At 38.6% G+C, this 13,978-nt stretch overlaps 1 protein-coding gene and 1 non-coding gene across 2 annotated transcripts; one reads left to right on the forward strand and one right to left on the reverse strand.

Moving 5' to 3' along the window:
- Positions 1–5,078: 5,078 nt before the first annotated feature.
- Positions 5,079–5,151, reverse strand: trnak-uuu (transfer RNA lysine (anticodon UUU)). Its single transcript has one exon. It is a non-coding gene; the product is annotated as a tRNA-Lys (tRNA).
- A 375-nt stretch (positions 5,152–5,526) lies between these two features.
- Positions 5,527–13,141, forward strand: nek3 (NIMA related kinase 3). Its single transcript, XM_042487159.2, has 14 exons — positions 5,527–5,608; positions 5,769–5,894; positions 6,273–6,366; positions 6,455–6,552; positions 6,648–6,731; positions 7,111–7,178; positions 7,285–7,371; positions 9,249–9,303; positions 9,559–9,759; positions 10,033–10,147; positions 11,143–11,310; positions 11,418–11,549; positions 11,703–11,820; positions 12,721–13,141. The coding sequence occupies exons 2-14, from the start codon at positions 5,769–5,771 to the stop codon at positions 12,785–12,787; spliced, it is 1,413 nt and encodes a 470-aa protein (XP_042343093.2). The 5' UTR covers positions 5,527–5,608; the 3' UTR covers positions 12,788–13,141.
- Positions 13,142–13,978: the final 837 nt, after the last annotated feature.

The raw sequence follows: 13,978 nt of genomic DNA on the forward strand, positions 1-13,978 counted from the left end.
TCTTGTCTTTCTTTAGAATTTTGTTCATCTTGTGGTTACTTGGTTAGATAGATTACTTAACGGGCCTGTCGGGCACAGGCCCAGGGGTCCACAGTGACAGGAACCCCCACTGACCACAAAGAAACATAAAACAACTACAAAGAGACATTAAAAGTCTAGAAAGAGATACAAAATTACAACAAACAGATGCAAAGCAGCTGCAAAGAGACACAGCAGAGACTCATACTGACTATAAAAAAAGGGCACAACAACCACAAACAGACACAAATTGACTCCAAAGAGATGCAATAGTACTACAAAGGGGGCAAAACAAGCACAAACAGCCACAAAATGACCACAAAGAGACACAGAAGGACTGCAAAGAGACATAAAATGACCACAAAGAGACATAGAGCAACTGCAAAGAGACACAAAATGATCACAAAAGCAATAACAAAACAGACTGTGTATGCTCCTGTATAGGCAAAGTGCTGGGGCCTTCTGTGAGTCTGTGCTTGGGGGCCTGTTGTCTCATAATCCGCCCATGCTCATCATCGCTTAAATAATCAGAAGCTTTGCAACAAGGATTAAATGCTGTTTGACTAGAGCATTATTAGATAACTGATAATCATATTGTTAGGTCTTTTTGCACGTCCTGTAGGTCTAATATGTGCTTCTAAGCACTATGAAACTGCTGTAGAAGATGTACCCTGCTAACATCTAGCATAGTGATGTCATCCTAAATCTGGAAGGTTTCCTTTGTATAAGTAAACTGTAACTGTTGTCACACAACAAAACAGGCACCCTGATGCAGGTGCAAAGCCTGTGAAGGATAAACCGATTAACAGCACCGAAGACAGTGAACTGAAAAAGGAAGACAAGGTGACAGTATCCAAGATAATTATCTGGGGATCAACATATGCTCGCAGGTTAAGAATGGTGATAAACTCTCTGTTATGAGATGCGCAAATGGACCTTAGAGTTTAGATAAACTTAGATCATCTCACAAAGTGACTTTCACCATCCACAAAGCAGCATCACTGACACGGCACAACAGGTTATAGCTTTGGTTCAGTGATGTCCATCTTTAATAGACTGATAATCAAACTGAATTGCAATTTCGTTTCACTTCATTTATTCACTCTATTTGAACTGCTGAACAATTTTAAGATGCGAGCAGTGGTTTGAAACCAGGCTATATCTTTTAATGTGTCCTCTATGAGCTGGTTTATTATCCCAATTACATAAATCTGAACAAAAAATTTTACTATTTATAATTTTCTGTTTTCGTTAACTTACTTCTCACATTTGAACATTTAACATTGCTGTCTTTGTTTGCCTTACACAGTAAAATGTATCACCTGGGCAATGAGACATTATAACAGTGTAATGGAACAGTATTCCACATCCTACATATTTCTTTTTAAATATTTGACCACTAAATATTATATTGCCCTCTGGTTTTTAGTGGGCCTCTGACAGACTTTAGTATTTACCTTTTCAGGCTGTGGATTTCCAGCCGTCCCCATGAAGAACCATTTGATGGCCTTCAGTATAATGTATGCTTCTTTTAGAAATTAGATTGGCAAAACATCAAGATTTTTTTTTTACGTCAAAAAGATGTATTTCATTGATAACCTCAAACATAAAAATTTAACTGAAGCTTTAAAAGTCACAGATTTCATAATAACTTTCTCTGAAAACATTTTTACATGACAGAAAGTCATTTAATGCACGGTTTCTCTGCCCTCTTTACCCTTGACTCAGTATTTTGGTCCCAAACTTATCATGGCCCCAGAAGTCTGAGAGTTATCAAGTTGCCAGGTGAATTAGACATTCTTTTAATTCTCTTTCAAAAACATGAATGAAGAGCTAAATGTATTATACCGAACTGATGATATTTTTTAAACTGGCTTGATTCGGATAAATGTCAATAAGTCTGTATGTGAAGGAAGCCCACCCAGGATACACTAGAAGTTCTTAATGCCATTCGTTTTTAATTTTTATTGCCCCACAGCTGCTTCATGTCAGTCATCTGTCAGCACAAACTAGAAGAGTAGTGTCACAGCATCTGACAGATACCATATGTTAAGATGAGTCTGCATTTTAGTGCTCTCTCGGCACCACAAACAGCTACAGAAGTGTCTGTTCCTCTTAAAGGTATCACATCACAAAACAAATATTTTCAAATTAGTGGAAAAAGCTCTCTCTCTCTCGTTCTCTCTCTCTCTCTCTCTCTCTCTCACACACACACACACACACACACACACTTGCACAGCTTGATCCTTTGGTTTCCATCCTTAATAACCAGTAATTAATCATTTGAGAATTTCCATGTGAAAGGTCTTCACTTATGATCTGAGCTGAGAAAAATCAAACTAACAGCCTGAGAGTATTGCTCTTTAGCCAATTATACAAACATGGTCTTGTTACATTTCACAGAGGGTTTTTTAAAAGGTCAAGTGTGTAGGTTTGAGTATGCTATATTGGCAGAAATGGAATATATAAAAAGTATGTTTTCTTTAGTGTATAATCACCTGAAAATTTGAACTGTTGTGTTTTCATGACCGTAGGATGAGCTGTTTATATCTAAGCAGGAAGTGGATCACCGTGTTGCTCGACCATGTTTCTACAGTAGACCAGAACAGACAAAGCAAATACTGCCTTTGAATAGGACTATTAGATTTTTCACTTTTTTTGACTGGCTAGCATAGTTAGCAGCCCCTCCAGGAAGAGCATGTCAGAAAAACACACACAAAAAACATGTTAACTGCTTTATTCAGTGTTTAAATGCTTTTAATCAGTCTTGTTTGTTTTGGAGAGGAAGAGACCTCTGTGGATCATTCAACTCCTGATTAACACCTCCTGGGCATCTGGATCTTAAGTGATCAGAGAAAAAAGATGAACACATACAAGCAGGTGCTGGACTAGCGGCCCGTCTATGACATGCCAAACAGCATCAGAGAAACACTGATTTGCAATGTTTTATTCATTGTTTTAATCAGTAAAATCTCCTGGCCTGTTTGTTTTGGAGAAAAGGAGGCTTCTGCAGATAATTTTGCTTTCGTTAAAACGTCTTGAACAATGAGCATTGAGGGAATCCGGGAGAAGTTTCATCTGGTTGCAATCTGCAATTCTCACAGCAAGATGATACCAAATTTCCCTAAATCTGACACTATTCTTTTAGAAAACCTGATGTCATCATTTAAATACTAACAGGATCGTGTCCATGGAGTGGCCTGGGGTGGCACCAGCCACCCTGGAAATCTGATTGACCACCCTAGATGCCACCCCATTATGATTGCCTATTGGTCCAGTCAGTTTGAACTGTTTGACAAAGAAACCAATTTTTTGTTTATACATGCAATTCAGTCCTAAACCTGAGAGGCAGTAATGTGCCAGACTAATGTCAAGCCTGACTAATTTTACAAATAAATTGATACAACTATAAAAAAAAAAAAAAAAAAAAAAAGTTTGCTACACAGGCTTATTTATTGTAATTTTTGGCACTTTAATTTTGTTGGCACTTTACAGTTGTTATGGGTCGGCTATGGCTTAGAGGTTGGGTTGGTCTCTAATGAAAAGGTCAGTTGTCCGATTCCCGGCTCCCCCAGGTGACATACAGAAGGATCCTTGGGCAAGAAGCTTTGGCTACCAGTGTGTGAATTGTGAAGTGTGATTGTGACACATAGTGTGGAAGCACTTTATGTGGCCAAAAACCATTTATTGTATTCTTTACTCTTGGAGGAACAAGTTCTTTAAGTGTGGAAGCTTTATTTTGCATTTGTGTGGTCTCACTCTGTTGTGCTGTATGTGGAATGTAAGACACTGCAGTGTTAGTAATTAAAGTAGGTAGAAGTAGTAGAGACAAAAATGGTGAAATTAAAGCTACGCCGACCTGTGTGCCCGCAGCAGCATGCCACCCCTGCATAAGTCAGTACCCCACCCACCCAGGCTACCCCAGTAAAAAACATCTGGACATGCCACTGAATAAAAAGACACAAAACATGCTTTCACTCTCATTTTGATTCAGGAGTTTTTTGAGAACAGATTTTAATTATAGTTTGCTGGAATAAGTAGAATCAAGCTGTATGAAGGTCTTCCCGTAAACAAAGTGTGATGCAGTGTTTAGCTGGCAGGTTGGGGGTTCGAACCCACCATCTGGTCCTTCTGTGTGGAGTTTGCATGTTCTCCCCATGTTAGCATTGGTTTTCTCTGGGTCCTCCAGCCTCCACCCACAGTCCAGTGATAACCAGGTTAGTTTAAGTGGTGGGTCTAAATTGCCATGAGTGGTTGTCTGTTTTAACCCTGTGATTGGCAACCTGAGCAGGCCTATACCCTGACTCTGTCAGCTGGGACTGGCTCCAACCCCCACTGACCCTTTAGCAGTTATAGATAATGGATGGATCTTTCAACAGCTCTGAGAGAACCAAAAATTATCCGTCACATTTCCCCAAACAGCTTGTGCAGCAAAATCCAGGAGCTGTAGACAAACTGTTGCACGATGCCCAATATTTACCTCATTATTGCCGTTATTTTCCTCCTGTGGAAGATTATTGGCTGATGGGACCAGAGCACTGCTAGAGAGCAAAACACAGGAGGTAATGAGGCAAACATTACACATTTGGACCTGCTATGCAATCATTTGGCTATGAAGTGCTTAGTTTATGCTGCACAAGATGTTAAGGGGATGCTGCTGAACATTAAAGGACAATATTTCAAGTTTCACCTCCTTAGCCCACTAAACAAATGTATAGGCTACACTTACATTGTTCTTTACAAATGCATTGCATGAGATAAGAAATTCCAGGAGCAGGTTCTTGAAAGTTGATTAACAGTGAAAGTCAAGTGTACTTTATTTTTGGTAAATTTTACATTATAGAGTGTACAGGAGTTTTTCATAAAATGACTTACACACTTTACAGGAGAGCTGTTGTGTTAGATCAGAAATTAGTGTTTTGAATCTGCACTGCCACACACAGCATATGTTGAGGAAATTTAACAATTTCCCTTATGTTTGGACGATTTTCTTCCTTAAGAGCAAGATACAAAGCTTGTACTGTAGTATGCACCGTTTACCTGTGCTTTAAAAAACCTGACGCCCGAACAGGGACTTGAACCCTGGACCCTCAGATTAAAAGTCTGATGCTCTACCGACTGAGCTATCCGGGCTCCGTAAACAGTTTCAGTGTCATGCGAAAAAGTAGTTATTTGCTATTCGTGTTTCGTGTGTTCTTACAATTTGATTATTTGGACAGGTTAATCGAGGGGGAGGGCAAACACTGCAGAAAAAACAGCGACATTATAAACGGAGCCTGCAATGTAGACGATAACAGTACGTAACTGATGGAAAAACACGTGTGTATATATATATATAAAAACCTAAATGTTAAAAATGCACTATGCACGTGCTTGAAAAAACATTACTTTAACATGAAAGTAGTCGACTGCCAGTTTAAACTATTATCACATCACTATAGTCGTTATGGAAGCCCTTTGACTCCCAATCTGATTTAGAGATTATTATCTACCGCTATCTAGCGGCCACGCGGCGCAGTACAGGTGAGTCTCGCTCCGCACGTCATACAACAACACGGAAGTAACGGCATAACAAACCGCACGAGTTCAGGTAGATTCTTTTGGGTGTATTCGTCTTTTATTAAACCTTGTAAATGCATCAATGTGAGCACTGAAGACAGAAACAGGGAAATCTTCTCGCATCTCGGTCTGTTAAAGCGGGATTTTTAAATGTATTTGTAAAATCTTTGTGGTCTCTTTGTGTTTTGTAGATGAGCTCCATGGAGAGATACTTACTCCAGAAAGTCATCGGTGAAGGATCTTTTGGTCGAGCTTTGTTAGTCCGGTGCAAAAACAGTCTGGAGAAGTATGTGATCAAGGAAATCCAGCTGCCAAAGGTATGTACAAGAACATGTAGTGATGTAGTGTGCATGCTGTAGCTGTATCCTCACCTGTGTGGTGGGACAGGTAGGCTAACTGGACTTAAATGGGATAATTCCAATGCAGCAAGAAATCATATTTCATATATCACAAATCATATTTGTGATAAAATATGAATTAAACATATATAAATGTTGGATTTGCGCCACCCTGTAAACTACTACTGCTGCAGAATATTTGAATTCAGACTACTATGTTAAAGCCTGGGGTCCGATATGGAAATGTTATTTGCTCTGTGCTGATAACCTACCAGATTGTTGCCTACACACAGACGTGGAGGCTGTTTGTTTTGCATAATGGAGAATGCATCCATGCTTGTATTTGCATTTTTATAGAATCAGCCCAAATTGGAGAATTGCAGGAGAGAAGCCATCCTGCTGTCCAGAATGAAACATCCTAATATTGTAGCCTTCAGGGAGGCATTTGAAGGTATTCACAAACCTAACTCTCTAATTACAAGACATACAGTTATTGTTGTTTGGGTTGTGGAACAGGCAGTGTGATTGTGTTTGTTTAGCTGATGACCTCCTGTGTATCGTCATGGAGTACTGCAGCGGAGGTGACCTGCTCCAGAGGATCCGGCTACAGAAAACTACACAGTTCTGTGTTGATGATGTAGGCTTCGACTTCCTGCAATTATTCTTCACATTTTATGCAACAGCGTTGTTCCCCTATTTAAATGTTGTTTCAATGAAATCTTTTGTCTTAAGATCTTGAAGTGGTTCGCTCAAATGTGTGCTGCTGCTCACCATATCCACGATAAACGGGTTTTGCACAGAGATTTAAAGTCCAAGGTACAGCACTCTATAAACATGGTAGTTTATACTTACAATGCATGTTAATAGATTTGGTTTTATGTCTACGAAAAGGTAGCATACATAGATACAGCAGACATTATGAAGTCACAAAGATTTTTCACTAGATTTTCTTTTGTGTTTGTTATCTGAGTCAGAACAAGAAGTCGATAATTTAGTTTATTGGCTGGATGCATGTTGATAAAATCTCATCATTGTGAGCGCTGTGGAGTGAAATGAACAATGATAAAATTGCTGATCGAGATAAAATCACAACATTATCTCCCACTTCTGCATAATATCACCATTTTGCCATGGCTGGCTGCTCTTATTTTTGCTTCATGTTAAGTCATCACTTCTCTTTCATTTCCTTGCCCAGAACATTTTCCTGACAGATAATGGGACAATCAAGCTCGGGGACTTTGGCTCAGCATGTATTCTGAACAGGTACAGGAAAAGGAAGGCGGCAATTTATAGTTTGTCTTTTTTAAAATCCATTCTCAATGCTTGATTTGCTGCTGTTACCTTTTATTTTTTTGTTATTGTGTTGCAGCTCAAAGGCATATGCTCGTACATATGTTGGGACTCCATATTATGTGGCTCCAGAAATCTGGGACAACAAGCCATACAACAATAAAAGGTATGTTACCACGATTGTTTGGCCTTTTCCTCTATTTTATATTGCATAAAATCAAATAAAATTAAATGAAAGCTCAAAGTGAAAATAGCATTTCAGTCTTCAGTGTTTGGTTGGCACAGCTATCATAAAGACAACCAGATTGCTTTCTGTTTATCTCAGAGCCCAGCAACTACCATTGTATTGGTAGTTGCACGGGTTATTTCACAATCTACCATTTCCACTACCAGGGATAGAAGCTGCAAAGAAGTTATCTTGTGACTTTTTGGTAACTGAGGATAGAGAATGCTTCGCTTCGATAGCTATCAGGGAAAACAAAAATGCTATCCTTCAGGACACACTTCCTTTGTGTCGCAAATCAAACCTTCATTTTCCTGTGATCGTACCCAGGGGCCAACAGAAATGCACAGTGAAAATGGCAATCTAAAAATTGGTCATAGCAACAGCAAGTTTTTATTGGGTGAGGCAAAGAATGTATACCTCTAAATATTGAAGAACATAAAATAGCATATATATATATATATATATATATATATATATATATATATATATATATATATATATATATATATATATATACAGAGAGTATGCAGTTTTGTATTTTTTTGCATTAAGGAAGACCATACACATCAATATATTTATTTTTATTCTGCTTATGGCTATAATCAGGGTTTCCACAGATCCTTAAAAAGTCTTAAATGACATTTCATTAATTAATCTAAAATTAAGGCCTTTATTAGTGTTAAAATGTCTTAAAGACTTTTTTCAGAAGTCATGAAAATGTTTGTGACATGAAAAGTCTATGAAACCTTTTTTCTTACGTTGCATTTTAAAATCTCAAAATGATTGGTAACATATATCTCCATATATTTCTAATATCTATTTATATATTTTTTAAAATAGTTTGGCAAATGCCTCTAACATTAAGATCAGTCAGGTCAGGGCAGGACATAATGTTATTTATGTGCAGAAAAAATACATTCATAATCCCCCTGGTGAGAAATTAGCCTTATAGAGGGACAAGAAACAGACCAGAGGTACCCAGGAACAGGATAAAAATCGTCAGAAAAAATATATATAACACATCTGTGTAGAGTGTGTTATCCTGTTAAATGTTGTTCAAAATCCACAGTGCATGATATTCCAGTATATGCAATGTGTCTATTTTGATTATTACTTCAAGGTGCAGCACATGCAGACAATGTACCACATAACACAAATGTATACAGCATACAAAAACACTGTATATGCTCTGTTTTCTTTACATCGTTATTTTGTAAACACTGCACCTTAAAAGTGTTTCAATTGTCTTAAATTAGTCAAAATTAGTCAAGCTCATTTCTCCTAACCTAATACTGTCTATTTTGCATTACACTTGCTCTTACTTGTTGGCAAAATTTACAGCTGTAGATTAACTTAACTTACTCTACTAACCATAATTCTACAAAAAAAAACACCTCTGCATGAGACTACATAAATGCTGCTTACCTTTATACTCAACCTGTTGACCAATGTTGGTTATTACCTTACAAAAGTAGGCCGTCATTGTCCAAACAGACAACAGACAGACCATCTAACTACAGAAGAATCACATGATCTCTCCTCAATTTCCACATTTGCTTAGAGTTTTCCTTCCAGGCTTTAATTTGCATCAGCAGAGCATGTGAACACAATAGTTTTCGTCATCCAGTCTTAGATGTTGGAGTGTCAATAAATGCAGCAACAATGAAGAGTTTTCAAAACGGTCTTTGTTCTCAGCTCAGCAGTGATTATGTAACTCATGCGTGGGTTAACCAGTCTTGTATCTTTGTGACGGTGCCAGTACATGACGAATGTCTGGGGTGGATGAATAACCATCTCTATGTTTATGTGTTCTGCAGTGATGTGTGGTCTCTGGGCTGCGTTCTCTATGAGCTCTGCACCCTGCAACACCCGGTACTTTCCCTCCCTCTTTCTGCTTGTTCCTTGGGTTTTACTATGGTCCTCTCTCCAGATACTGCCAGTAAATCATTGTTATAAAATACTTCTGCTGTCATCTTGCTGCACAGTGAGATGCTGCAAAGCATTGTTGTGCAATGAGGCCCAGTATCTTCAGCTGAGTTAGATTTTCTGCTGTGTATTTTCTATAGCTCAGATGTTGCGGTGTGGTTTGTTTTCCCAAAGATCCTCACACCTCTCTTTTATGTCCAGTTCCAGGCATCCAGCTGGAAAAGCCTGATTCTTAAGGTTTGTCGGGGTGCATATCCTCCTCCCCCCAGTCACCTGCCCTACGAGCTGCAGTATTTGATCAAGCAGATGTTTAAGACAAACCCAAAAGACAGGCCGTCCCTGCACAGCATCCTGACCTCTCACCGGGTTTCCAGACTTCTGCGTACACATCTGCCTTCCCAGGTACAGACACAGTCGCCACCTGTTCATTTTAGCTTTAGCGAGTGCAGTTGTGCTTCCTGCACAGTGACAGTTACTCCCATCACCCTGTTCATCCGTCAGTTCAACATAATGTCACAACAGGGTGTCAAAGTGAGAATTTAAACTCTTACACAATTTCCCCAGCTGTGCTGACCCTATGTGGAATCTGACCTTTGACAAGCTGCTGTTAGTTCAGATGGCCGCAGAGTTCATGTTATGTGTTTGATTTACTGCAGTGCTTTGAATATTTTACAGGCGCTGGAGACGCAGGAACTGGGAAGGCGTACGGGTCGATGGAATAGAGAAGAGGGAAGGAAGGTGGCTAATCTTCTGGGAGAGAAGAGTTTAATAAAAACGTCAACTTTTGAAGGTAGAGTCCAAGTTAAAGTTAAGAATCCCATCATGAAAAAAGGATATACTGAGAATTATGTGAAGACTGGTGGGAGCATACATGTGGTTGTCAATGAAAAAACAGCACTGCCATATATGTGTTAAACTAGATAAAACACAATTAAGGTCTGGGTCATCCGGACAGAATTCAGCTATACCTTAACCTAACTCAGCCACACACAAAACACAGGGAAAGTATCATCTGAGTTCTTTCTGTAATACTTTCGGATAAGTTATTTAACCCTTTGAAACCTCAGCACATTCGCTTGATTTCTTTCAAAACATGGGAAGATGTCAATGAGAATCAAAAAAGAAATGACCCAAGAATAAGCATGATATCTGTAAAAAAAAAAAAAAAAAGTACAAGAAAATTACCTGAAAATTAGTATAAAATAAAATAAAATAATGACCTTGGAAAGCTACTCAAAAATATAATAATGCTGTAACATGATTAAAAATATGTAATTATGATAATTAGCCATAAATATATATTTTCCCCCAACTTCCACAATCCACTAACTTGTTGAAATCTGTGGAACATTTTTTACTAAGCTGCTAGTTGGCATTTTCCCCATGTTTTCAATAGAAATCACACCAATTTGCTCAGGGCTCAAAGGTTTAAGTACTTGTGAAAGGCCTCTGAAAGCCACACAAGAAAAATGATGTTGCTCCAGGTTTCAAAAGGTTAATGAAAAGCAGAGAAAGGTAAAGGAAGGATGATTATCCCTCAAAGCAAAATTTAAAACGAGCAGTCCATTCCTGTTGCAGCTATTATCATGAGCCCCTCTTTGTTGCTCTGCTAGAATATCGCTTGAAGCAAGAGAAGTTCCTGAATCTTATTATTGTTTGCTTTTTTTCTCTCTCCTTGCTCTTTGGGATTTTGTTCATGCACTGTCTATGGAAAAAATGCCTTTCCTTCAGGATCCTCTTAAATACAACAAAAAATAACCCAAAGTAATCCTTTCTTTACCTCAGGTGTGGAGTTTCCTGAAGCCCACAGTGAAAGCAGAGAGGCAGGTCCTCGAAAGAAGTGGGCCGCCGAGCCATCAGACACTGTGCTGCAGGTGTTAGCCAGTGCTAGCCTCATCTCATCTGACAGCATGGCATCAACCAGCCAGAGCCTCACAGGATCTACACATGGAAGTATGAAAGCAATTGTCGTGTTTTCACTTCCTTGTTTGTACAAAATTCCGATTTTAGAGAATGATATGCATCATCAGAGTGTATCAGCTTCTCCGCTGTTTATCCAGGTGTGTTAGAGGAGCCAAAGGACAGCAGGCCAAGGAGACGATGGGACAGGGATCCTCCTGAAAGGCTTTTGAGTCTGTTGGAGAAAGCTCGACTGAACAGAGCCTTCAGCACCTTCATAATACACACTGGAGGTCTGTTGATATCTCAATACATGTTATTTTAAGTTCCATTGCCTTATCACACTCAAAACTTATGTGATTTTTTTTGTCGCTTCACTCTTGACAGGAGTGTGTCATATGTCAGTGTGGTGAGTGATATAAACAGTCCTCTGATTTCATTTTCAGGTGAGGACCCTCTGATGGGACCCCTCTCCCAGCCACAGGGTGACGACACTGACGGTCCTGAGCCTGAAGTGACCGTAGATGAGGAGCGTCTGCAGCCTCGCTCTGATGATGAGGACACGTAAGTAACCCCAACTTATCTATTCTACATCAGCAGAACAAAAAAGGAAATATCTTGTAGGCCTCTGGTTTGATTTCGACATTGTCGTGAGTGACATCCATAATGGAGTAATTTTTGCATGGAATAGCATCTAATGCACAAATCTTGTAAAGACGCTAATGACTAATGTGTTGGTCATGGTAAAATATGTATGGGGAGAAAAAATATTTTATATTTTATCAAATAACTGCTTTGTAACCAACTTTTTCAAATTCTAACACACTACATGTAAGAGCCACAACGTGTGAATATAAGTCATATATAAGCTAAAATTCATTCATTTTCAGACATTGTATAAAATATAGTTTATATATAAAAATGTACAAAGACAAAAATGCATGCATGTTAAATTTTAATATGATGCTCCCTTAATGTTGTTAACTGATGTAATGTGCAGTGCAGTTCAGTAGAAAGCCACATGAGGCACAGGAGCACATAGTTATTCTGCTGTGTTACTGAGTGTAATTTAAACTTTTTTCAGCACAGGTTTTAAACTGGATTTACATCTCCTGTCATTTGCGTCAGACTGTTACTAAAGTTACTGTGCCTGCATCTTATGAGTGGCTTATTTTGACACCCAGAAGGAATGCTGCTGCACTAAATGCAAAGCAAATTATAAAAAAAACCCCAAAAAAACAGATATCAAAGCACCTGGAAAAAAAAAATATTGTTAACATTAAAATTACATAGGATAAAACGTATAAAGAGAGGGTTGCATGAATCTGTGTTAGATATCTGTTGAATTTGTAATGCAACCTCTTATGTAAAAAATACATATAATAATATAGAAAAAAATAGAAATAGTATAGAAAATAAAAATAGAAAAAAAGTTCAAATATACTGCTTCTCCTCTCTTCACAGAGACTTTGAGGAAGAACTTCCATGTGACTGGATGAGTGAAGTTGAGAAAATGTTTTCGGACCACTAAAGCCTCATTTCCTCTGAGTCTAAACTATTGCAGAGCTGTCGTTGATGTTTACGTTCACTAAAGACAAACACGTTTTGCCAAAATATTTTCACTTCAAGTGAACAAAATGAGGTCTTGAACTTTTAAATAAGGACCAATTTTTATAGCAGGTTCTGTTTAAGTTTACAAAAACTAAGATGAGCTCAGACAGCAGCATAGAGACAGTATGTTTTCTATACTGTATGTTTTAAGCCTTGCATAGATTCTTGTGATTTTGATCACATTCCTTCAACAAAACACTTATGTTTGAACTGAGTATTCTTCAACTTGTTGTCATAGAAGCTTTTTTTTTTACATAAAGACGTTTGTGTCTGCGCTCTGTCTCTCATTTGATTTGAACATCTGCTGTGTACGATTCAGTGATAACATTCCCAGTAGGTTGAGGCCGTCTGGAAGCTCCTGTTTAGCTTGTCGGGGAAGCAGGAAATATTAGATTCAGAGCAGCTGGGTCTCTGTGGGGTCACACCGTTTTTGAGCCTGCCTGCACCTTTTGATATCCGTTTCCTCTGCAATATCAAAAGTAGACTAAACATGTTCAGTCATTGGTATTCTTTGTCTTTTATTCTCTCAGCCAGACACTAACAGCCCATACATCTGGATCCTTGAGCTGTTGTGTTATTTTTAATTTGCTGTGACCACAGTGGTGCAGACACTCAGAGCAATGGCTGCTGGTCTTTCCTACAGTAGGTGTTAATTATGTACCACTAGGTGGAGTTAAAATCACTGATGTGAACCTTTTGCAGTGGGGAGGAGTGAGAAAAGTTGCATTCTGGTTCAGATATATTTGAGCCTTTGTTGAAATCCTTTTGATATTAATAATAAACTGTATTTAAGGAACTATGTTCTTGGTTATTGGCACTCTGAAAAGCATAAATATATTTAATATAAGGGCTGTCACTCTCTTTGTTTTGCCAAATTAAAAGCTCTACAATGTGGAGTAGAAGCGGACAACAGCTTAACCACATGTTTGGCAACAGTCAAACAAAAACCAAGCCTCGCCCTTGACAGTTTAGGCTCAGCAGGATATAGATACTACAAACCATTGAGTCAACAAAACCATAATGGTGCTGATTCACCAACAGTCACACTAGGGATGGATTATCCTGCTTCCAAAGTTTCTCCAGTGACTGAAGCCTCCCATTGGCCGTCCAG

This window comes from Plectropomus leopardus, chromosome 6 (genome assembly GCF_026936395.1).
Source record: "Plectropomus leopardus strain MGB_pleo_1.0 chromosome 6, ASM2693639v1, whole genome shotgun sequence".
NCBI classification, from domain to species: domain Eukaryota; kingdom Metazoa; phylum Chordata; class Actinopteri; order Perciformes; family Serranidae; genus Plectropomus; species Plectropomus leopardus.